We start from the raw sequence: 24,985 nt of genomic DNA, 5'->3' as shown, positions 1-24,985 counted from the left end.
ACTGAATGATTCAAGTAGTACATTTTAGCTTCTCAGTTTTTTCCTGTGAGAAAAAAATATGAAAAGCTATGCTAGTATCATATATACTGGGAATCCTGCCAATGGCAGTGGCAACAAAATCACAGGTGACGAAGACCAGTGAAGTGTATTCGTCTCTTGCTAACTCCTCGTTTGTTTGTGCCGGTATAGCAAGTGAGATACAGGAAGCTTCAAAGCAGTGCTCATCACATGAGCAACTGGAGAGCACGACCAGTTATCCGAAACACTAAACAAATGAAATGTTTATCTGAGTAACTTTGAGAAGATTGGATTACAATAATATTGTCGCTGTAGGGGATGGTGATTGGTGACCTTCTGGTTTCGTGATCTGAGTGCTTTGTCCATAATCCACTTTCCGGATGAGGCTTGAGTCGATTCTTCCCGGCAGGCATGACAGTAGACACAATCAGCCGATTCTTTGTCAAGGTTTATGTAGGGCTGAGAGACAAGGAAAGTGAGAAAGAAACTTCCTGCGTTACTTCTCTCAACTCTCAACATCTCCATCAACGAATGCACAATCGGAGAAGAAGGTACGGTGGGAAATTTCGGGCAGAAAGATCCTCCCTCTTTCTTTGCTTCTTTGCGTGGTGGTATACCGCATTTACCTGATTAGCCTACATATCGAATAAAACTTTTTACCTAATACGAAAACTCATTTAGTGTGAATCCGATCATATCAACTGCTATTAATAGGACTTATAATACTGGGAGTGAATTTCATAATAATATTATAAATAAAATAAACTTACTTAAAATAAGATCAATTTTTTAAACGAAGCCAAAGCTATAGGTGATAAGATAGATGAAGGAAAAAGAAGTTTGATTTTTTTTACGGAATTACAAGTTTTATTAAGACTTTTAGGGCAGGTCACCGCCTTAAAAAAAACTGATGATCCATCCCATTAACTAACGTGAAATTTAAATCTTAATTTGTATTTATCATTTAAATTTTAAGGATGAAAATGGGAATAAAAATAACTTGCTGGCTGTGGGGTTCGAACCCACGCGCACTTATGTGCAGAAGATCTTAAGTCTTCCCCCTTAACCACTCGGGCAAACCAGCTCATCTTTTCATAGAAGATTTCAAATTATCTACAAAACCACATAATTACAATATCTGACTAATTCCATTGCAAAACAGAACCAAATTATTTAATAGTCATTAGTACCAAATCAATCAGACAAGTGGAATGAAGTGGGCAATTTGTTCACTGAAGGAATACCACATCTTGTATTCCTCGTAACTCTTAAGAGGGTCGTTGGGTCGGATTCCGATCTAACTCAGTTAATCAAACCAAACCGGTCTTCTTACCGGTTTGCTGGCCTTTGTTTTCACACGTTAAATGGAATCCGACCGTCAAACGGGTCGTTCGGTGAATAGTAGACCGGGGTGCTTCACTGCAGTACTTCTCCTTGGTTTCGGACAGAAGCGGCGGACGTGGATTGGATGAGGCGGGAACTCTTCGGGGACGGAAGATGACTTCTCTGCAACATCTGTCTCCCTTCCCTTCCTTCAAATTTTATGATCGCAGAGGCGCGCAGTTGACCTTCCCCCCCGGAAACCGCAGTCCCAGAGTCACCAATTTCAACAAAACTCACCGCCCACGGGTTAATTTGCGGGAAAGCCCTAATTTCTTTCGGTTCAATCACTCGCGGAGGATAAATTGTGGAGGAGCTAACCACTCTGGCGATGAAACAAAACCCGTTTTGGAAATAGAAAACGATGGCGGCAGTAGAGGGGACGATGGGGACGGAGACGGTGATGATGGGTCAGAAGAAAAGAAGCGTATATTGCCGGAATGGCTAAATGTGACGTCGGACGATGCGAAAACTGTTTTTGCAGCTCTCGCGATTTCCCTTGCTTTTCGCTCGTTTATAGCCGAACCACGGTTCATACCCTCTTTGTCTATGTTCCCAACTTTTGATGTTGGTGACCGCATTGTAGCCGAGAAGGTATATCTTTTGGTAGATTTATGGGGTTTCATGTTTATATTTCTGCTGTTTTATGTTTGCGAATGCGTTCGCATTTGGGATTACGATAATAAGTGGAAAATCATTGAGTTGAATTTTAAGCTTAAGTATAAGCATTGCCCATTCTTCTTCTTCTTCTTCTTCGTTTTCCCTCTGCTGAACATCTTTTTAAGGCTTAGAGGTGCCTCATAAAACTAAACTAGTGGAGATTTAGTTAGATAGCGTTCATTCATTTAGTGGCCTATAGGTTTTCTCCTTTTTTTGTTACTTGTGAAGCACTTCAATTATGGATTCGTAGGATAGGATTTGACGAGTAATATAACTTCCACACTTTATCTATAACAGGTCTTTTATCTGAAAAATTGTTAGGTTTCGTACTACTTCAGAAAGCCTTGCGTCAATGATATAGTGATTTTCAAAAGCCCGCCAGTCTTGCAGGTAAAAGCTAACTGATGCCTTTTAAGATAAGAAATCATTTAAGCATCTCTGGAATTTTCTTCTGAATATAGTTTGTACTTTTCAGGAAGTGGGATATACTGATGGGGATGTCTTCATCAAGCGAGTTGTGGCGAAGGAAGGGGATGTTGTAGAGGTGACTGATGAAAATTTCCCCTTATCTTTGTAATTTTTGCAGTCTGATGTGTTAAAGCCCTGCTAGTTTTTGTTTGTTGTTGTCGCTGTTAATGTAATGGGTTGGTCAGTCAGCCTACCTTAGAGCAGACTACCAATGTAGCATAACGCATCACTGATCCTTAGGCATTCTGCCCTGCCATATATTTCATTTCAGGATTGTATACAACTTTAACTTCTAGTTGTTTGGAAATTTCATGACTAAAATGTCAAAGTTTAGTGGATTAATCCTTCGGCTCAATGGCCACTTGGGAGGGTTTTTGGTTTGAGGTATTAGATTCAAGTCTTGATTGAGTTTAAGGGTGTAGTTATGCTTATGTGATTGACATTTAAAAAGAAAGGGTAAAAAATTATCAAATGTAAACTACTCTGTGATTTGGCTATCTACTGCCTGCATTGATGTCTCTGATGCTTATGTTAAATCCTTCTTTGATCTCTTTGTTTTCTGGTCATCTTTTGAAGCTTCTAAGTAGCTTTACTGCAGGTTCATAAGGGAAAGTTAATGGTGAATGGCGTTGTAAGAGATGAAAATTTCATCTTCGAGCCACCCTCTTACGAGATGAACCCCGTTGTAAGTTTTAAGGACCTTTTACACTTCATCCTCAATTTTTTAACTGTACTTTTTCATTGTTTAGCACTGTACTGTTAAATGGACCTTCATGCTTCATTGTGTCTTGCAGAATGTCCCCAACAACTCGGTGTTTGTAATGGGGGATAACCGCAACAACAGCTATGATTCACATATATGGTATTTATACGAATTTCACTATGGGTATTTATGCTTCCATGTTAGTTCTGGTCAAGATTTCTGATTCATTGCCACTTACATTGGAGCTTCTAATTGGTGCAGGGGTCCACTTCCAGCCAAAAATATACTAGGACGGTCAGTTTTTCGATATTGGCCACCTTCAAGGATTGGCAGCACGGTGCTTGAAGGTGGGTGTGCTGACTACATCAAACAAGAGAAGAGCTCAGAGCCTGGAAAATAGGATTTTCACTGGCAACTTCACTTTAGTAATGGTAGTTTTAGGTTCCTCATCCACGTGAAGATGGTTGTGCAAGTAAGAGAAGGCAACAAACACCACGGCTTCAGTTTTTATGCCGAGTTCCCATCTTCTTTCCCTTCAGATTTTTCAATTATTAATCCCTCTCCTAAACCTCTATCATTTTTTGTATATTGTAATATCAGTCAACCTGATGAAATACCAATTGGGTTTTGCAACTGTTGATTGTTTTCATTTATCTTAAATTAAAAACTCAAAGTTAGAATTTAATATTTATGGAATTAAAAATACTGACTACATATTGACAATAACGATTTTAATTATCAAATGATAAACCATCTTTAAATTGATATTTTAAGCTATTACAGCCAAGAAATCCTTCCAATTTTGCTCCCATTGCTTGGTTTAGTATTCAAAGTCAGGAAATGTATACGGATTATGAATCAAATGTTTTCTCAGCTAAAATTATCAGAATTTTTTGTGCTTTTGAGGGTAAATAGGTATAGATGCTATGTCAGTGTATGAGTATTAAGCAATCAATAGAAAATACTATTTTAAGCATTATTATTTATTTAAATATTAACCCTGTAATGGTGTACACTCTGTAAGTAGGCCACTGTTAAAGCACTAGCTAAAAACCAGACTACCATAATTTCTTCTATCCTTTTGGCCCCAAATGGGTTTGTCAACACCGGTCTATAGTTCATCTTTTACTGTTTGATCTGAAGCCAACAGTTTGTCCTCCGCAGCTTTAACTTTCGTCTTGATGAATGAAGCCAACTCCTTCGAGCCCCATTTGTTAGAGAGTTTGATCTGCAAAGCAACATGTGCAATTCAAGCAATTAAATAGAGGTTGAGAGAAGCTGAAGTTCAGTGAATACGTCATCACACGACAATTACCGGATTCATTTTGTCTCCAGATGGGTAGAACAGGAGTGTCGGGTAGTCATTAACCTAGAAGCAGTGAAGAGCAATCAGCAAACTCATCTTTGTCTTAGAATTTTGTATTGATATAAGGAATTCATAACATATTCAAATTATAAATTATGGAATCCATGATAAAAACATGACAGCTTGTTGAAACAGCAGTCAACATACTTTCACTCCTAAACTTTAAAGAGTGTAAACTAGAAACTATTCATACGCTGAATCAAAATGGGAAAAAATGCTCCGCAGGTTAAGCACATGTCAGAACTTCAGGTACTTCTAATCCTTTAAAAAAGTTGATTGATCAGCTGTAAATCAAGTCTCTAGCCAACATTTTCAAAAAAAAAAAAAAAATCATGTTTGTAGCCAACTCCAACTAAAGAAATGTTATAAACAACGCATAGTTTTGTGTTTCAAATCTTCGTACCAGTCAGTAGCTTTTAGTTTATTTTATTATTTTTTCAAGTAGCATAGCAGCTTTTGACTTAACAAGAACGAAATGTTTTTGGCAAATAGGATCATTTATCTAATCGTCCAATAATCACTATGGGAAGTTTTTAAAGCTGCTAAACTGATTTCGAACTCATCTTGTGTGGTTCAAGTGATGCTACTCCCAATATCTTCAGAATTTCCAACTTCCCAGTTTCACATATTGCAAGAAACTGCAATATTATCTTTGTTTGTAGGCCAAATGATCTCTTAAAGCACTGCTCTGTGCTACTCATAGAAAGATGCTTTCCACCTTACTGGTATTTCTGAGACAACGGGAAGGGAGAAGGGTAAAATGAATGGTCTGTAGATGGAGGAGGAAAGACAGTGAAAAGTATGGAACCGAATTCATCAATGGAGAAGTTACAATCTTCCCCTTTTTCTGCCATAGCATTCCAAGTTGAGACCTGTTTGACTAACAACCGAAGCATCAGTTTCCTGTTACCGACAAAGGAATGGATCAAGTTTAGGGGTGGACATCGGATTGGGTTTAAGGAAACCCGACCCGAAAAACCCGGATTCAGGTTTTTAATTTCACCCCACAGGTCGGGGACGGGGTGCGGCAAATACCTGCCGGGTTTTGGGTCGGGGACGAGTTTTCTCAAACCCAACCCGAACCCAGCCCACTTATGAGACAGAGATATAAAACGGGATTAAGACGGGTGGGGTTTACGGGGATGGGGCGGGGACGATTCGGGTTTATGGGAATGGGGCGGGGACGGGGTTACAATGGTGGTGATTGGGTCGGGGTCGGGTTTGACGATTCAGGTTTCTTCTGGGTTTTTTTGGATTCAGGTTTCCGGGTCAGAGATCGTATTCGGGTTTGGGTTTTGGTAAACCTGACCCGTGCCCACCCCTAATCAAGTTGGTATTCAGATTCTGAAATATTATTACCTTAATGTTTTTCAAAAGTAACAGTTTTTGTTTACAAGAAAATTTGAGTTAGTTCATGACAATAGATAATGTAAGCTTCGTGATATTACATTTTAAAACACTTCAAATAAGGTCATCAATGTTCCAAGTCAGAATCATGTACCTCCAATTTCGGATGTTCGTTTGAAGAAGCATCAATTCTAGCAAAAGTAAGAGTATCTAGTCCTTGGAAGTGTTTGGCCAGTTTTTCTATTTGTTTGGTTGTCGTCTCACAGGTGATGCACCAGGGTGTGGATACCTTACATTTCCAAGCAATTCACATAAAAATATTTCAGATAATATCATCAGAAAATAAAGTTAAAAAGTTCCTTTCTTTATCATTTACAAAACAAAAAGTAAGTTAGAAAAGTTTTCAGATAACATGCAAACCTCTAGAAGAACATTCTCAGAACTGTTAAGAACCAGCGTATCAAATGTTCTCCCAACGACAGCCTTCACAATTCCTTTCTGTAATGTTAAGCAAATGACAAACAATTTCAAAAAAAAATCATCAAATGAATAACTCTGGAATCTCCCTCTGAAAAAAAAATTAAAAGTGTACGTACAGTATCCGGTATTGGATCTGATTTGTAATAAGGCGGGAGGGTACCCTGCAGCAGCTTTGAACAAAATTCCTAGAAGAACCGCACAAGTGATCTTGAGAATCTTAGCGGTAAGTATTATATTTAATAATGAAGTCACAAGGAAAGAAGTTACTTTCAAATTGCTTGCTGTAGGAGCTGACTCTAACAAATACTTTGAGCCAATAGCATTATCAAAAGCAGTCACAAGAGGATCTTCCGGTTCAAGCCCAAACAAAGTCAAAAAGGGTTTTGCAAGGTTATCGTCCTTCAAATCAACAAATACAAACATTATCTGCACCAAGTTGAAGACAGATTATGTAAATCATCTTCAACCAAGTAAATAAGATAGAAGCAAACTAGACATTGTATACAATCAACTACAATAAAGCGACCTAAATTGTTGCCACAGACTTCGATCTAGTAATCGAATATAATACCTTTGATTTAAATTTTCGAGCAACATCTTGAAGAGGCACAAGCAGGTCTTTCAGATCATCAGCTTCCGCAAAAACAAATACCTGGAAGAGAGCATGCAAGTTCTTCAGGTTCAGTAGGATGCAGATCTGGCGCTGTTGAGACCTGTGGCTTCTGATACGAAGTAAGAGAACACAGTATACACAAAGCAATAGGTGGAGTACCTGGAGTTTCACGGGGCTAGAGTAGACTCTTAGGGAATTAAGCTCAGTGAGTGTAGTCACTAGAGGGAACTTGTTATACTCCACAAACTCTAAAATTTTACCTTCTTCAAAAGTATTTTCTGAAGAATCCAAGCAAAAAAAATATCAATAAATAAAAAGACATGCACTTCAAGTTCAATGAGTAATTACTAAGGATAGAAAAAACCTTTTTCAAACTGGGCCACTGTAGATACTGGTAATGATATTTAAAAAGAGAGAGAGGAGCTAATATAAAAACAAAAAACCTTTTTGAACGGAATGCAAAAGATACACAAGGATTCAAAAAAAGGTGGCTCTGTGTGCCTTCTTTATTCCAAGCATCCCTACTTGAGAGGTCTAATGAACTTGACAAAACAGACAAATTTTCAATCATACTGTTACAACAGCCTTCACAAAAATTTATGCTGGGCTTTTCCTTGACTTGCATGAACTAGAATACCTACCCAGCTTCAAGGCCACACAGACAGGTGCTAAAGAATGCAAACAGAAAAATCAAGCTCTCATACCCGTCTAAATCCTTATCAGAATGCACAATGCCATATGAAGCAAATGGATAAAAGGACTTACCATATGGCACATACTGCTCAGGCTCTTTTTTGACAAGACCAATGAAACTATCCTTTGATTTTAAATCAGGGAAAAGAACTGCAGCAACCTCAGGATTGCTAGTAACAACAAACTGAATTTCATTAGTAGCAGTTGCTACTTTCACAAATTCTTCATAGCTGGATCCCTACAAGAAAACAAAGCCAGTAAAATCATCTCCAAATCATAAACTGTTCCAATAAAGTAATAAATTGTACTCTCATGCCCACTATAGCGATCTGCTTAAATCAAGATTGGGCAAAATCAATAGTGGGCCACGAGTGGGCCTAAAAATTCAACATAAACTATGTATCAGTTGCCCACAGATATATAAAAAGAAAATGATGTTTAGATCCATGTCAGTTGTCCAGAGATATATAAAAAGAAAATGATGTATAGATCCACGACAGTCGTCCAGAGATATATCAAAAGAAATTGATGTAAAGATCCAATTCAGTCTTCCAGAGATGTATAAAAAGAAAATGATGCAACACCAAGAACGGCATATGATAGGTCTTTTATAAAGGCTGAAATAAAACATCAGGCAATCAGACCCATTTATGAATAGCTAAGGATGAAAATAATGGCTCACATAAAGTTGACATTCTGTGGACAATCACTTGGGAGAACCAACCAAATCAACTAGCATTATCTCAGCCATCTGTTGATAGGTAAATTTTACTCAGTAGATCTACTACTAAGTGGGGAATCATATATTCCAGATCTTAACATCCATCAACCATGGATGACTCTCTTCAAGCTAATGGGATGCAGTACCACCAAAATTCCATACAGAACCAGAGCTAGTTAACATAGAACAGGTGACACGCCATGCTACATGAACACCACAAAGGACCATAAGGACACCTGGTGCCTTAATTGAACTTGAATACCCTCAAATATATATGAGAAGGAAATTACAGTAAGATGTCTTTGTGACTTTTCCATAAGTGATAATATTAGAGGTACTAAAAGCATGTATTTTCTTCATTGAACAAGAAAATACGTATGCTTAGAATTCCCAAGAAAGAAGTTGAAAAGGAAAGAAAAATTACCCAAGCACATTAAATCCTACTCTTACATGTTGACAAGTTCTAATACCTCAAGAGTCTCAAACAGGCCAAGTACTAATACTTGATACTTTTTAAGAACCTCTTCTGCTGCAGTCGTGGAGGATAATCTGATAACAGGATTACCAGTTTTTTTCCTTGCCCATATTACTATTTCGTCCCTGAATAAATACCAAAACCATGATAAAAAAAGGAAAAAATGAAACAGAACAGCCAATGTCAGAACATCAGTACATATTGTATTTGAACTGCAAGATTGTTAAGAGAATGTGCATTGTTTGCCAACTCCTCCAACATAAAACCAGAGACATTGCCACCGAATGATCAAGAGTGCAGCTTATAACATCAAAATTGAGACACTACGGATTACAGAAAGAGGAAACCATTGCTTGTCTAAACACAACAAAAGTGTGTGCTCATTTGAAATAAATGTTCTGCACCATAACATCAAAATATTTTGTAAACAGAAAATTCAAACAAACGCCTCTTAATTCTTAAGTGCATTAAAAAAAGACTGTTATTTGACTTTTTGAAAATAACTTTCTAAGGCACTAGAAGGATGAACTCAAATGTTTGTTTGCCTGACAAAGACTATATTAATGCTTACAAATGTATGCTCCAAGAAACATGATTCGCAGCCTTCCAATGAGGATAAGCTTACTAGTAAATAAATGATTATGAGGAAGAAAAAATGTACCATAAGAAGTTTACTGGTCTGTAAACAATGATAAATTTATGTAAAGTAAAATATGTTTATCCGATATTACATGCTTAGCCATCTTCTGAAATAGCAAGATATGCAAGTTTATGCATACACTGGCAGAACCTGAGTTTGACTAAAAACCACGTCTGAGATTAAATTCAATCATCCTCATTCTGACAGGATCAGACCGATCATAATCAAAATTTAAGAGACTTATAAACACCCTGCATACATCTGGAAAAACCCGATGCAAATTATAACCAGACTAAACGAATGTAATGAAACCCAGTCAAACCACACTAGAAAAGAAAAAAATTGTATATACCCAGTCAATCCACCTGTATAAGGTAGAGCGCTCCCATTAATGTAAAGTATCAAAGTGGGGAACCCTTTGATTCCTAGAACTGAAGCCGCTTTAGTGTGGCGCTCAGCGTCAAGTTTTGCCAGTAAGATAGGACTGCCCATCTCCTTCAAAACCGTCGCAGCCTCCGCAAACTGAGGCATTAGCTCCGCACTTCGATGACACCAAGGTGCATAGCCCAGGAGAAGTACAAATTCATTCCCATCGATCACCTTCTTGGCATTTTCATTTGTGAACTGAAGAACAATTCTTTGCGCTTTCGTCAGGATATCTGCCTCAGATAATTTCTCCCCATCGTCTGGCAACTTTTCTTCTTCTTCGTCGACTGCCAATAGCTCTTCAAGACCTTCCAAATCATCGACTTCGTTGAGAGGCTCAGAGACCCCGATTAAGATACAGAAACATAGCAAAATAGAAAAGATGAGAGTGACGGCGACTATTTTTGAAGTGGGTCTTCTCGCGAACATTGTAACAATTTCCAAAACGATTGATGGAATCAGAGTAATTTCATGCAGAATGTATAAACTTGTTGTTTTCTGGATACTAGATTTGCTTTGAGACTCAAATGCAGAGGAAGAGAAGTGCGCAAACAGAAAAAATTAAAATAGCAGTCAGATTTAAATCCCCAAGTGTATAAAGTACAAAGTTCCGGATACAAAACGAAAAACTATTTCAGTGGAACATCTGAGAGCAGATCTACTTCCTGTAAATGGAATCCAATTCTGCGTAAAAACGAAAAACCCATATGGAGTGTTCCCTCATCCTCGACAGCTAAGTGAAAATGGGCTTCACTAGGAAATCTTTACTGTTCAAAAGAAGATGTGCTGCCTGAAGAACCAGATATCTGAAGTCTGAACCAATGGGAAAAAACCAAGTAAGAAGTTATTTAAAATTAGAACTGTGAGCTTTGAAGGGAAACATAATGACTTTGCGTAGGAAAACAGAGACGCTCTAGAGATCTTTCTTTCCCATAATTAAAACTCTTGCTTCCAGTAAAAAATTGTTGGATATAGCTAAAACTTCAATTCTGATGCGCTGTACAGAAGGAAACACCTATGATTTGAGCAATGTAAATTTATATCAGTATAAATGGAAATGAAAATGAAGAAAAAGAACTTACCAATTACATTCCCGATTGACCGGCCGGTCGCCCCATTATACAGGTGGATTTGGACGATTTGACCAGCAAACCTGGGGAAAATTGGAACGGGTGAGACCCGTTTCTCCCTCCCTTCCGCACTGTAATTCGGTTTGCTTTTCAACCTAATCTTATCTCGCAATAGGTCAATTTTAATCTTATTCATAATTTATTTTATATAAATATTTTATAAATAAAATTGCATTAATTTTATAAATTTCCGTTAAAAAGAGTATCTGGGCGCAGGGATGAAAAAACCAGTCGGCACTCCAAACCCAAGTGGGTTTTTGGATTTCACTAACTAGGTCGATAATCGGGTCGGGTTTACCAATCTTATTGAAAACCCATTCTCACCCATGTAATTGATCTAAAATGCATCCCTAGAAAAATTCATCACGAGATAGGGAATGACTACTTATCCCCACCTCTCATGAGTTTTCGTGGGACATGGGTGATCAAGTTCATAAGATTGAGAATGAAAATAATAATACTATCAAAATTACATTAAATCTTCAATAAGAATCAGGGTGTGTTTTGCTACTTGATCTGTCAGACATGAACAGCTTCGTCTGCTATCAGAGGTCATAATCAAGCAAGAGAGCTCACAATCACAACTTTAAAAAGTATATATCCAAACTTCAAGCATCGTATACACAAGTGTTTACCAGTGGAGGGTTTAATCGTAGATACAGGTGTTCTGAGAAACCTTCATGACCTTCGAAATCGTCGAGTTTAAGGAGAGGTGGCAAAGGACGCGCGTATAATGCTTTACTCTCACCAGTTTCCCCACCACATTCCCCCGTGATCGAACTGTGAATTCTAACTTCAATGGAACCTTAACACCAGTTCCACTTACAACAAGACTTGCCCCTGCTCCATAGAGAGGTATTTTGGTTCCTTCAAGGGCTACAGTGTGCGTTCGGCGGCTTTTCCTTGGCTGGTAGTACTTCAACTGCAACCAAAATCAGGATGACTTTAGAGCAAAGCGTCTTCTGTTTTTTTTTTTTTTTTTTTTTTTTATGAATCAATTCCTAGTGTTTTGCACTCATCAAGTCTAATTCACACTACTAATGAAAGGCTGGAGAGGAAAGTAACCTGGCCGGTTGCAACTGGGATCTCTGCGTAGACAAGATTGATTGGCATGGAGCTGACATGAATGCCAAATAACGTTGCAGGATTATATACACTGATTTTCAATGAGCAGTTCATCGTTACCATCTTAGTTGGGACACCTGTGTAATCTGAGCCCTCCCCTAAAAAAAAAGTGCTTAAAGCCAAACTCTGCAATCACAAGAATAGAGTCAGGATAAACATTTTCAAGTTATGACAGGAGATTACGGTTTGTATAAGTAGAAAAGGCTTACAAAACCAGAAAGGAGAGTTTAAAAAAAAAAAAAAAGAAAGAAAAAAGCATCACAAGGTTCATAAAGGCTGTGAAGACAAATAAGAAGAAGGTTCACAAGCCAGAAATGAGGAAGGATCTTCCTAAGAGAGTAAAATACTTAAAATTGAGCTCCAAAAATGATGTATATTTCGAGAGAATGAGATAAACAACAGTTTAGACTGACAAGGACTGGATGCTTCGAATTTACTAAGTTTTTATAAGAGAAAATATAAAGATGTAGGTTAGTTTTAGGCTGCTAATATGTTGGGTTTGTAAGGAAGCATTTACTTAAAATTTCCATGCGTCGGAAGACTGCCTTCCTCTTCTAGCAAAAGCAAAACTATCTGGGACTGATCAAGTTATATAGGCCGAGCAATAACTGAAGTTTCTGACTGCATTCATTCTTTCTTCTATATTCTACATCGTTTCTTTGAAAATCTAAGATAAAAAATGAATTTGTGTTAACTAAATGGAATACGACAGACCAAGTTCTCAAATAGATCTTCAACATAAGATTGCAGCAGTGATAAAACAACGAACTTGCATGCTTCCTTGGAACAGAACTAGAACTTAGCACTATTAATCTAACAAATTTGACTGATATTGGTAAACATTTTCAGTTGCCTTTTTACCTTTCTAAGCACCCTTCTCCTAAAATGCAAGTCAATATGGAAAATGAGGATCATCTATATATGACAATGAACATGATCAAAGAAGTAAACATGAAGGTTCATCACAAGAAATGAAATCAACTTACCTTTACCACAACCTCTGCTTTGTAAGGCCGACTAGCACCCCAGATAATAAGACAAAAGACGGTAAAGAGGAGAATAAAACCCATTAGAGCGAGCAAGACCTGACACCGCCTAGAAAATCCTTTATCTCCGTCAAGATCATCATACGAACCCTCTTCTTCAATAACAGTACACTCAGGCCAACCTTTATCATTTCTCTTCCTGTAACCTTTCTGTCCTGATGAAGACCTAAGGGTCCCAGAAAACCTGCTTGCTGAAGAAGCCCTAGAATGGCGCCCAAATGAAGGGTGTGAAGGCGACTCCATTGGGCTATTATAGACAGGAGTTGCCTGCATTGAAGAGGACTTGTCACCATCATGTGAATCTCGTGATGGGCTCTGTACAAAATAAACAGGTCGTTTTGGAGACCTTGAAGGTGAAGAAGGAGCTAAGCTGGTGACATCGGAATCAGACTTCGCATGCATCATTTTGGACTTCTGTTAAGGACAATCAATAGAGGGACTAAATATCTGCAGAGGAATGTCAAACACCAAGATAGTAACTGTAAATGCTTCTAACGGAGAGAATGGATTTAGGAATAGTTTTGAACGGGCAGCAAAATTATACGTTGAAAACCTCAAAATTGTAACATTCTAGTATAAATCCAAAAATTTGCTTCTTAAGCAAATAAACTGTTAAAAGTGACTAGGATATTGACAGTGTCGACGCAGAACTGTAAATACCTGCAAGTCGATTCAAGATGGACCGTTAGAACCTTTGCTCATTCATACAGGTCATAAACACTTGAAACAAAATAGAAAGACTGGGCACAGATGCGCAGATTTCGTAATCGATTAAAAATTGCATTACAAAGCGAAACTGAGATCAAAACATTCCACTCAAACCAGAGGTGCAAAAGATTAGAGGACATAATAACAGTATGAAGAGAATGAAAAAAAGGTCACTAGTCGAGCAGAATCGTGAATTGTCTACCTTACGTGTCAAGCACCTAAAGCATTTCAAGAAACGAAAATTTAGAAGCAGAGCAACAGCATAAACAATGGAAACCCAAATTTACTTGGCGGAAGAGATAGACGGCATTGTACAAGTTCTCACAAGGAAAACTTAGATATTCCAAGTACAAAAATTTATGCGGACTGCCAGGTAAGAGAGATCAGCCGGAGCTTTGGAGCATCTGAACTCCGAAGCCCATAATTTCTACCAAAAACAGTCAATAGCTTCTCGAATTCCTAACTAAAAGTCTAAAACCACTTCGCATATCTCAGAAGCCAAGATATCCAGCTTTGATGACCATATGGAAAGACAAAAAGCAAATGAAACAGACAGATAAAAGAATCTCGGTTAAGACTCCAAAAAATACTTCAATAAAACCCATTACCTTAAAAGTTCACAAACCCTCCAAATTCGAAACGAAGATCAAAATTCACGTGATAGAAGGATCGATACCTCTGGAAAAGAAGCGGAAAATCGATTGCAGAAATCGCAAGAACTACGGCAACTCCACACCGAGAATCACCGAAAACTGGCTCCAGAAACGGAAATTTCCAAGTGATCGAGAACTTCGCTTACGACTCCAAGATCCACCAAACAATTCGAGGCCTCTGAGAACGCGTCAGTCACCCACTCAGTCTCTGCATGAGACAGATGCGAGAGTGAGCTTCTCACCTCCTGGCTCCTGCAGGCGAAAAGCAACCACTCTGATTAAATACCGCCGGCAAATAGAGAGATGTAGACTCGGGACAGCCACGGATCCGAACCTGACGAACCGCTGGTTCGGATGGTACGGAGGGGCAGGCTGCGGCATAACTGTCGGCAGTGCAAGTCTCACTGATGATTGGCATTATTCTCCAAACTAATTATTGACTAATTATGATTATACTGTCAGTAAGTTCAATTATATCGCCGGCTTCTCACAGAATGCGTACGTCCAGGTGCGCCTGGAAACAGTAAATTTCATCGATTTAAAAGAAGTCAAGAACATGATAATGAATCACATTTTATTTTTAAGACGATTTAATTAACGTTAAATCTCTATAATATCATAGCAAACCATTCAATATCGTCGTTAAGTATAACAAGGCAAATTTGAAATTTTCCAAATTCGGCTTGTTAGCTCGTGAACCAACTCGTTAATACATAATTTTTTATAAAAATACCATTTATTTTATTTACTCTTATCAATTCTCTCTTTAGTGGGTTGATAGTTGCTCTTAATTACTTTAAACCTCAAAGACGATCAATCGATCGTTTAGACCTTTTAGGTCCCTCAAAATCTAATGTTGTTGTTTATCAATGAAATAAAATACTATTAATGGAAGTATTTGCTCTTTTTCTGGGTCAATTAAGCTGATTATTATACATTAATATACTTAATTGCAAAGTCTTGCTCTTTTTGTGATACTCCTCATAATATTTTTTTTTATTTTTTTTTTAAGTTTTAATTGTAGGCTAGAGCTTGAATCCAACTCGAACTCGAACTCAAACGCAATTAAAAATTTTGAACTACTGAGCTCAAACATATATATGCAGGTTTGAACTTCGCTCGGCTCGGCTGGATACCACCCCTAATTTCTCCCTCCAAGGATCTAGATATACTGCACAGATCTTGGTGGTTGAACGGAGACACCGCCATCCACCTGTAGCAATTTTTTGTCCCTTCTTTAGTGTTAGGGTTTTTTGTCCAAACCACCGCTAAACTCTTGAGCTGTGAGTCTGTGAGGTTGAATGAGACAGAAGACACACTTGAACATTTATATAATGGATGTTGTCTGATATTTGGTAAGCCTCAACCACGACCATTTAAATTTTCATCCAACTCATGACAACTCATGAATGAAAGCGATCGGTTACCAAGCTTCCCAGTGGATTTTCCGTGTTCGACAAAATAGCCCAATAAATTCCTGTGCAAGTGTTAGGACAAAGATTCAAGGCCAGATTTTTTTCTGGCGACGGAGAAAGAAAACACAAGATTTACTACTGGACAATGCACGCCTTAGAAACAACTGCAATCAAGATGGCTAAAAGGGAAGGAAACACAATGGAAGATATTCATTGTTTGCAATTTGCAAATGTGGGAATTTCTTGAAGGATTCGAGCATCTGGTATGAGTTTACATTCTGGATTACACGACTCTGATGCCCACCCACCCCAAAGATGAAACTGCAAATTACCAACCTCCTCCTGTTTGATTAGGAGACCCTACAATTTACAGAAAAAAAGGAAAAAAAAACATTCTCAGGCCTTCCCTTAAAGCTAATTCTTACACTAAGTTAAAAGAAAAAAAATCAGAGAAATAGTACATGCCATTAGAATCCCACTGCAGAAATGAAACCAGGTGGGTGTTCCAACAGATGAAACAAGAGATGGGAGGAAGCACCACTGGATGAAGTTGCCACTCAGCTTCTCACAGCTCTACTTCTCTCATGGATGGACTCAGAATCCAGAGTTGACAAGATCTGAGGCATCGACATGCCACCAGAGACCACGATTTCTGCAACACCAAAGTAACGAAAGGGCCCAAAAAACATTAACGCAAACATTCAGGGAATAAAAACTGAATAAGATAAGCTTGAAACAGTCAAATCTCAAAATCTGTAGACCCCATTGCAAGAGGTTTGACCAACGAGGGTCTAAATCCTAATGGATGTCCAACTTGCAATTGATTGAAACAGGGACACTCACCGATGCCTTCCCGGACAGATAAATTTGGCCTAATAACATCTTTTGAGTTTATGAGGAATATATCCCCGATGTAGAGGTGGTTCGTCGGGACATAGACACAGCAGAGCTCCTCCTCACCTGAATAATTCTGGATTACCAATTTCCAAGTATAGCACATTACTGACAAGGTTGACATAATCACAGTAGCTAAAGTACTTCAAAAATTCAATGGCTGAAAAGTAGAAATTATAATAAACATGAGTATCAACCAAAAAACAAATGCAACCAACCACAAACATTGGTTATCAAATAGAGAAGCCATAGAGAATTAAGAGTATAAATATAATAAACACACATCATGTACACGCATTAGGCAAACATAACCTGACTGTTGGGGCAGTGCATGCATTTAGAATTATTTAAAGAGGGTGTGGAAAATATACCATGGCAATGCATTGAGATTTCATGCAAGTAGGGAGGAAATCATTGATTTCTCAACAATCAATTCTTAGCTTGACAAGTCAAAGTGATTTGATTCCACATCTCTTTTAACCATCGGAATTACAACCTGTCGACCACTATAGCACTGCCATGGCATATTCAACAAATGGACCATCCAACTGATTGTATATTACAATCTGAAAAGCAGTTGCATTATTTTACCACTTAGGGTAGACCTGTTCAGTGAGCTGTTTGAAACATCACCGATTGTAGGAGACTGGGTCAGACGACACTGGAGCCTGCTCTCCGCAGAAAAGAAAAATTGCTTTCTTAACGTGGACCATCCAAGCTTGTTGCAGACAACATAATTAACATTTCAGCAGACACATATAAGCACAAGATAGAAAAGGGAATGTGGTCCGTCATGCAAATTAAATGTTCTCTTAAATGGACTAAATCTACTAACAATTACATTTTTAAAACAACAATGTTGGTTAAAACCTTCAAAAGTAACCACCCTCATAGAACTAAAATGCAGCTGTAATCCTAATTACACAAATATCCATGGACTCATTCAGACTGAAGAATCCGTACAAGAAACTGGCACTATAGTTACAAAATACACTACAATGCAACAGGAGTTCTGCATTTCAGACCTGAAGAACAACTACTGATGTTATAAAGCCAAATGCGTATTCACCAATACGTGGATGTCTTATGATTGCCACTTCCTTGAAGGCATGTGTATTCTGATCTGCAATCAATGTGAAAGATATCAGGAATGCACATATACATGACAGGAACATACTGCATATGTATGTAGGAAATCACATACATAAACAATAAAATAAAGACGGTACCAGGCGATATGGCTGAACTAATTTGCTTGGAGGCATTATAAATGTGACGAACAAATGGCATCCGCTTTATGAACCATTCTCCGAGGCTCAGAATGGATGCACCAAGCCATGATGACATGAACACCCCCACCAAGAAGATGAATGTTACTGAAGTTATGAAACCAAGCCCTATCCAAAGGAGTAGCAAGTCAATCATTTTAAGCAGAAAATAATGCATGGGCCTTCATCCTACCACATAGAAGTGGCAAGTAAGTCTTTTTTTTTTTTTTTATAAAGATGTATATTTATATAATAACAAGAAAATACAGAAGTGGCAAGTAAGTCAATGATGAAAAGATTAAACAACGGAAGCACGTGTCTCCTTACATGACAATGAAGATTAAAAACAGTTTATAGACATACTTACAGATAGATGAGGTAGACATGAGAAGGTAATGTGAATATATGAAATAATTTTCTCATGGACAATTTTTTATCAGAAAGCACTAAAAAATTTCCGTACTAAATGGATCCATTCATAATCCATTCAGTGTACAGATACCTAGTCCAATTCTCACTTGTGTCTGAGACACCAAAATGTCATTAATTTTTCAGAAAGATAAAGGCTAATATTCTTTTGATAAAGCAACTGACAAGCACAAAAGATAGATTGTACGAATTAGAGACAAATGCTCACTTTTACTATCAAAATATCCTGTATGGTCTTTCACAGTTCAGGCAATAATTCTGGGTATATGCAGCATTTCTTGGCAGTTTCACAATTTTATACCATTTTTTGTGCGTTGAAATCACATATTTTCAGCAAACATAATAACTTGAACAAACATGCAAATACTCCACAGTCCATACATCCACCAGCAGATAAAATGTACAGCAAAGCATGAAATGTAAAAGAATTTAGGAACAAAGGCTACTTTTATTTTATGCAAAAGGGAAATCTCATGCCATTTTTTACTTCGCGTATGTACAAGCAGGCTCAGATAAAAAAAAACCAAGAGAAAGCAACCACAAGGCAGCATACAAAGAGAGTAATAGAAGAGATCATTACCAAAGATATTGATTCCAAGTTGTTCATAGATAGGGGAGAAGAATCCATCTACAAAATGTATAAACCACCATGTGACATAGAAGGTGATCGCTATAGGAAATAGAATAACACTGCAAAATCAAAACAATTAAAGAAATTACAAATAATGAAAAGACAATTATAAAAAACAACCTCATCATTCATCACATGAATAATGGCTTGCCATGAACAATTATGAGTGTATACAAACACAAATAGAATAAAAAAAAGGAAAAAGGAGCAAAGAAGTTATACACTTAATCTGCTTGAATTACTCTTTGTTCAGATTGGTTAATAATTTAGTAATTTAAAATACAAAGCCTGGCTGAAGTCCAATTTGGAAGTGGGTGAAACACCTCAACGCATGCATGGCCACATCCAAGTGTCATCAATTTCTTTGAGTTGCATGCTTGGCATTACAGAGTTCAACTTGGATACCATGAATGTGACAGAAGTTTTAAAATCAGATAGTTGACATTGTCAGGTGTTGTTCCATCAAAGAACAGAACAATCAGTTCAAATGATCAAGAATGTCTGAAAAGATCTCTAACACAAATCAACATCATCATTTTAAACTCAGATCTTTGCTTCATGCATATAACTTTTCTATTGTAGACATTCTCTAAGAACTTGATGTTTCATTCAGTAAACCGAGTATCGCCAGATTGTTTTTTTCAATAGTCACTGTAATTTTCTTAACAACATCTTGACTCAAACTTTTCCAAAAAAACAAATCTTGACCTGTCAATTCTCAAACCTCTCAAACTATACACTTGTAAATCAGAAATAAGTGATTCTCATAATTAATTTGCATAATCAAAACAAGCAAGTCAACATAGTAACATTTTACTTGCTATACTTATTATAAACATACTTTTTAACATAATTATTTTCTTGATAACTTATTATCATAAACTTCCCTAATCTTACTCTTTATGGTTTAAGGATTGATATAAAATAATAATATTTAAATTATGGTATAAAATTTTTGTTCTTTGGTTTAGTGATGTTGGTGGTCTGAAAGAAATGAAAGGACCTGTTTGAGGAAAAATAATACTCATGCAGGAGAAATTGAAAGTCTACCCTCCATGGTATTTTATGGAATAAATTCATCCTCAATTTCAGCCTGCAGTCAGGGTTTGGAATAGTTTTCATTACCAAGTGAGACATGCCTCAAACCTTTCTTTTGTAGTGTTCTCGAAACATTAAAAATAAAAACAAAGAAAGCATCCAAATTGAAATTCGTGAACAGGTTCATGTTTAAGCAGGATTTTTTCTTACAACAGCTTGAAAATCAACTTTAACCTTATGTGATTGAAAAGTAAATCAAACGATCAAGTGAGAAGATTTTCTTTATACAACTGGAACTTTTAAGGTTGAAATAACCGTGCTGCACTTAATATTCTTTTATTAGTTACTAACCACAGTGATGCTGACTTTGCATGTAGTTTTAAAGCCAAATGTGTTTGACACTGAAATGGCCAAACTCATTATAGTAGGCTAAATCCCATTGGGATCAACTATCACAATCAGTTGTAACCACTCTGGCATTAATTTTTTTTAATTTATTTTGGGAAAATAACGCCATTCAGGTTCCACAGTCCCTATATCCAGTAATTTCAGCCTTGATTTTACATTACTTCAATCATTTGCAAAGAAAAATGTGAAACTTGGGGCCTTTTTATAGTACATTTTCATATAGTAAATTTTCACACATAACATGAGTAGCCTGAGAAGAGGAAATGACGAAGATTGCCAACTAAGAAGAATCAAGACAGAAACCAAAAGTACCACTGTTAAATAGTGACCAGAGCAATCTACTGACTGTATGGAAAAGCTAAAACTCAAATGACCATTCTTGCTGTAAATATGTTTAATTTTCACTGATGCTTCAGCCTTTTCAGCAAGGAGCTCAGTTCCCCTATACTTCAGCCCCTACCGGATAAAACCACCACACTCGAAAAAATTAAAGGAAAATCTAAATAACCTGACAAACACAAAAAATAACAGGATTCCATCAACTCTACATGAAACTAGGGCAGTTCATAGTTTCCAAAATATTTTCATGAGATACGTTCCCTCATAAATTATGCTAATAAACAAAACAAAGAAGACATTGGAATGGATACCGATAAATATACTCAACCTTAGAAGATCAACCACAATGAGAGCGGTAATAATACATAAAAGTATAATCACTAGAAGATACTTACATTCCTGTCATGAACTTTTTTGAAGCCCAGCTTCGAACAACTTTACCGAATGCCTACACAATGACAAAAGATCAAAGTAGTTAAGAAACATATGCCGGCATCTCTCTGCAGTAAAGTAAATTATATTGCTAGAAAAAACAATGTATCAAATACAATGACGAGAAAAAGAATGCAAAATCACCGGATTGACTTTCTCTTTCATACTGGATACATAATGAGTAACTCTAGAAGACAAAACCACAAAAAGAAAGGAAAAAAAAAAGAAAAAAAAAAGAAAAGAAAAGACATCCAATGAAGATAGAAACTAATCACCATTCCAAAGCCTCCTGCACTAAGTGGGACAACAAAGATGCAGCATCGAGTTTGGTTAGAAGAAATTGCAGGGTGGAGATGGGGATAAGAGTCCTACAATCTTGGATATAATTTTAAGGGTACAGTAATAAAAATAAAGTAGTCATTTCTAAAATCCTCAAAAGTAGCTATTGTATATCAAATTCCACGAGTTAATGTTATTTAAGAACTTTTTTACACGATGTTAATTAAAAACTAATCAAGATATGAATACACATTCTTCGGCATAAATTTTCACAAGAAGTACCATGCGGAAGAAAGAAAAAGAATATTACTTTTAAACAAGAATTTCCTATAGTGAAATAGAAATAGAAAACAACTGAAATCAAACAACTAAAAATATCTAAACTGAGATCAGGCAAACTAAAAAAGTTTTGAACAATCCGTTTCTTCAAAATGACAGAAATGGCTTTGACAAAGAAAAGAGGTGATTCAAAAATCAATAATAAATATAGTTTAGATTGTGTATAAAAAGGCCAAGATAAACTGATAGATCAGCACAACTCATCAACACGTACAAAGCAGAATCAGAACCATATATAGTAACTAATTATAAACATTGAAAAGAAGACGTTCAACAGAGAATTTATAGAATTCTTCAAAACAATCAAAGAAGAATGGTCAAGTCGATTTGAAAATGAACAATTAACACATTAAAATAAAAGTTTTTTAGTTCAGATTTGTACCTCGATATCGGTATTGTAACGGAAGGAAACAATTAGATAGCTCAAAATTCATCAGAAAAACGCATGTGAAAAAAGATAAATATGGAATTTGAGGAGCTGCTCATTTCATCCGAAACATCTCATTAGCTGTTGAAAGATGGACTTGCAGGAGAACTTAGGTACTCAATGTCGGCGTTAGTTAGAACCCGTCAAACCGCTCCATCTCCAGGGCTACCAACTGCTAGTTGCACAAGTATGTTTGAGCAAAATTTTGAGGTGGAAACAGAGACAGCGAATATATTTAGCGCTTGACCCTTCACATCAATGAGATACACTTAACACTATGGACTGGATTAGGTTCCTCTTCACTAATGTCGAGACGACAGAAGCATCCCATTAATGTTACATAAATCAACCAATTCAAAGATTTTAGTGTGATCTGAACAAAATCCAGAAGGTCTGTCAAACAAGACAGGTCAAATCAATGAAAAGGGTCCCACGGAAACCTCTTAGCTCGTCCTAAATAACACGACCAACACCGCTCCCCTCCAAAAAAAGCAATAAAGAGAAGGGGGCGTGCAACAAAGGAAACCAACTACGAAATTCACAACCAATACAGAACCAACCTCTCGACCGGAATGATGAGAAGAACCGCTGGAAGAAGAAGAAGCTTTAGATTCGACATCTTCGCCGGAATCGGCGACCGGAATCAAAAGCTCACGATCTCTTTCTCTGCTAGCCATCGGAATCAACGACTTGTCGTCGCCCATCAGACGGACAAGAAAACAAGTCTTCAACGCCTCAGAGAGCAAAATTCCTCCGCCCCACCGAATAAAATATCGCTATACAAATAAGACATTCGATGACTCCGAAAGCCCCAGGTACTTTTTCCTCGCCGGAGTCCTCTAACCTGAGTCTCTCCCTGAGACTCTCTGTAGACGGGAGTGAAACGGCTTCCAACCTTTTTTAATTTTATGCGGATTCTAAAATTCCGAACTAAACCGACACCCTTATCCGATCTTTTTCGGTTCCTGCCCTCTTCTTGTGATCCTGTAGTATTGTCGGGCGCGAATCGAGTTAAAAAATAAACCGGACCCGGTTTGATCCGAAATTCTAAAAGGAATTTGTATATTTAATTATATCATAATAATTATTTATAATTAAAAATATGTATGATATTTATTATTATAATATTAGATTGGGTTTCTAGGGTTTTGTGGATTTTTATGAAATCCCGTCAGATGAAGAGAAAAATCAACTATAAATTTATTTACTATAATTTAAACTTAAATATATTTTTAATACAAAATAATACTATATAGTAATTTTTAGGTAGTAAAAAATTAAAATCTAAAGAATTTCCCAAAATCTTTCGACCGACTTTGGATTATCGAATTACCCAAAATCCAAATATACTACCACCGTTGGATCATGGGCGAGCTGTCTTGTAACGGGTGGTACAATAGTATAAAATTATAAATAATATGCATTATATTTACCAAAATATATATTATCTCAAATGTTCCAAAGTTTTATTTAGGGATCTTCAAAGTGGAGATGGTGGCTATATATATAATAAGAACATTGACTATGTACCATAGACTAGTTTTCCCTCAATCATGGCTTTTTATTATTGAAAACCATGTGATTAGAGTGTCTGAATAAGTGACATTTGCTGGCATATTTCCCATCCTCATGGATTGGGTGCAAATTGAACAACATTGTAGAGTGGTGATAACATATTGGAAATTAAATATTACACCCACTTTTGTTGAAGTTGAGTTTAGGTCTATTTCGAAATGATTATCCAAATTGAGAGATTATTTTTAATCAGTAATCATAAGATAGTTTGAACATCTATGTAATATACACAAAATTTACAAATATTTGTAAGCAAGAAAAGCCAGACCTAAACATATGGTTGTAACAATTAGATCGAAAATGGTAATAGATGGGTTAAATGAAAATCTAGTTTATTTAACACTAAAACAATCAATGCAACCTACCTTTCTCGAGCAAGGTTATTGTCACCAACATTTCAAGGAGAAATTATTCAAGCCCCACTATCCACTATCGACTATTCGAGGGGAGGAGTAGCCGCCTCATTAATAAAATTTGAAATATTTTGTTCACTTAAAACTTGTGTTATGAGACCTAAATTAAACTAATTAACTAAATTAAGATCAAAGTAACTCGAACCCATAACTAGACGAGGGTTAATACGTGATTACCAAGTTAGTTTGCCAATTCAATCGATAAACTGACTCACTCCCTCGACTTAGTCAAACTATAATCATGTAAGGGAATTTATCCTTTGTACCATAAGTAAGAAGGAAAGAGAAAAGGGAGTGTCTTAAGTGATTTAAAATTTAATTTCTTATTATTATCCATAAATTTCATACTTCACTTGTGTTTATTTGAGTTTTTTTTCCTATTTATAACATTTTTCTTATAAATAATAAACCTTGTTAATGAAAAAAGTGAGTACTATTTTTTATTT

The 24,985-nt window shown here is 36.8% G+C and overlaps 4 protein-coding genes and 1 non-coding gene across 8 annotated transcripts; 1 reads left to right on the top strand and 4 right to left on the bottom strand.

The window, feature by feature from the left end:
- Window positions 1-1,019: 1,019 nt before the first annotated feature.
- On the bottom strand, window positions 1,020-1,102 carry TRNAL-UAA (transfer RNA leucine (anticodon UAA)). The gene has a single exon. It is a non-coding gene; the product is annotated as a tRNA-Leu (tRNA).
- A 325-nt stretch (window positions 1,103-1,427) lies between these two features.
- On the top strand, window positions 1,428-3,862 carry LOC137950364 (chloroplast processing peptidase). Its single transcript, XM_068796782.1, has 6 exons — window positions 1,428-1,992; window positions 2,380-2,448; window positions 2,534-2,602; window positions 3,125-3,211; window positions 3,321-3,388; window positions 3,491-3,862. The coding sequence occupies exons 1-6, from the start codon at window positions 1,516-1,518 to the stop codon at window positions 3,627-3,629; spliced, it is 909 nt and encodes a 302-aa protein (XP_068652883.1). The 5' UTR covers window positions 1,428-1,515; the 3' UTR covers window positions 3,630-3,862.
- A 322-nt stretch (window positions 3,863-4,184) lies between these two features.
- Window positions 4,185-11,165, bottom strand: LOC137950563 (protein disulfide isomerase-like 1-5). Its single transcript, XM_068797107.1, has 12 exons — window positions 11,073-11,165; window positions 9,917-10,803; window positions 8,920-9,049; window positions 7,801-7,966; window positions 7,195-7,313; window positions 6,994-7,074; window positions 6,690-6,848; window positions 6,539-6,607; window positions 6,363-6,440; window positions 6,097-6,231; window positions 4,545-4,598; window positions 4,185-4,457 (listed from the first exon to the last, which is right to left on the bottom strand). The coding sequence occupies exons 2-12, from the start codon at window positions 10,417-10,419 to the stop codon at window positions 4,341-4,343; spliced, it is 1,611 nt and encodes a 536-aa protein (XP_068653208.1). The 5' UTR covers window positions 10,420-10,803; window positions 11,073-11,165; the 3' UTR covers window positions 4,185-4,340.
- A 401-nt stretch (window positions 11,166-11,566) lies between these two features.
- LOC137950775 (uncharacterized) lies at window positions 11,567-14,919 on the bottom strand. Of its 3 annotated transcripts, XM_068797395.1 has the most exons (5): window positions 14,676-14,919; window positions 13,924-13,951; window positions 13,232-13,698; window positions 12,186-12,371; window positions 11,567-12,042 (listed from the first exon to the last, which is right to left on the bottom strand). In XM_068797395.1, the coding sequence occupies exons 3-5, from the start codon at window positions 13,694-13,696 to the stop codon at window positions 11,767-11,769; spliced, it is 927 nt and encodes a 308-aa protein (XP_068653496.1). In that variant the 5' UTR covers window positions 13,697-13,698; window positions 13,924-13,951; window positions 14,676-14,919; the 3' UTR covers window positions 11,567-11,766. The 3 variants fall into 3 exon arrangements, with proteins under 3 accessions (XP_068653496.1, XP_068653494.1, XP_068653495.1); XM_068797393.1 differs by lacking the exon at window positions 13,924-13,951 and having other exon boundaries at window positions 13,232-13,738; XM_068797394.1 differs by lacking the exon at window positions 13,924-13,951 and having other exon boundaries at window positions 13,232-13,705.
- A 1,249-nt stretch (window positions 14,920-16,168) lies between these two features.
- LOC137949704 (protein CONTINUOUS VASCULAR RING 1-like) lies at window positions 16,169-23,453 on the bottom strand. Of its 2 annotated transcripts, XR_011111884.1 has the most exons (8): window positions 23,112-23,453; window positions 21,470-21,522; window positions 19,239-19,348; window positions 18,191-18,358; window positions 17,987-18,084; window positions 16,911-17,037; window positions 16,533-16,719; window positions 16,169-16,427 (listed from the first exon to the last, which is right to left on the bottom strand). XR_011111884.1 is itself a non-coding variant. In XM_068795852.1 (7 exons), the coding sequence occupies exons 1-7, from the start codon at window positions 23,253-23,255 to the stop codon at window positions 16,625-16,627; spliced, it is 795 nt and encodes a 264-aa protein (XP_068651953.1). In that variant the 5' UTR covers window positions 23,256-23,453; the 3' UTR covers window positions 16,170-16,624. The 2 variants fall into 2 exon arrangements, 1 of the variants encoding a protein (XP_068651953.1); XM_068795852.1 differs by having other exon boundaries at window positions 16,170-16,719.
- Window positions 23,454-24,985: the final 1,532 nt, after the last annotated feature.

This window comes from Aristolochia californica, unplaced genomic scaffold (genome assembly GCF_029961685.1).
Source record: "Aristolochia californica isolate CCGP_79_NKW_82.1479 unplaced genomic scaffold, dmAriCali1.0.hap1 SCAF_14, whole genome shotgun sequence".
NCBI classification, from domain to species: Eukaryota; Viridiplantae; Streptophyta; class Magnoliopsida; order Piperales; family Aristolochiaceae; genus Aristolochia; species Aristolochia californica.
This window is presented reverse-complemented; position numbering and strand designations above follow the sequence as displayed.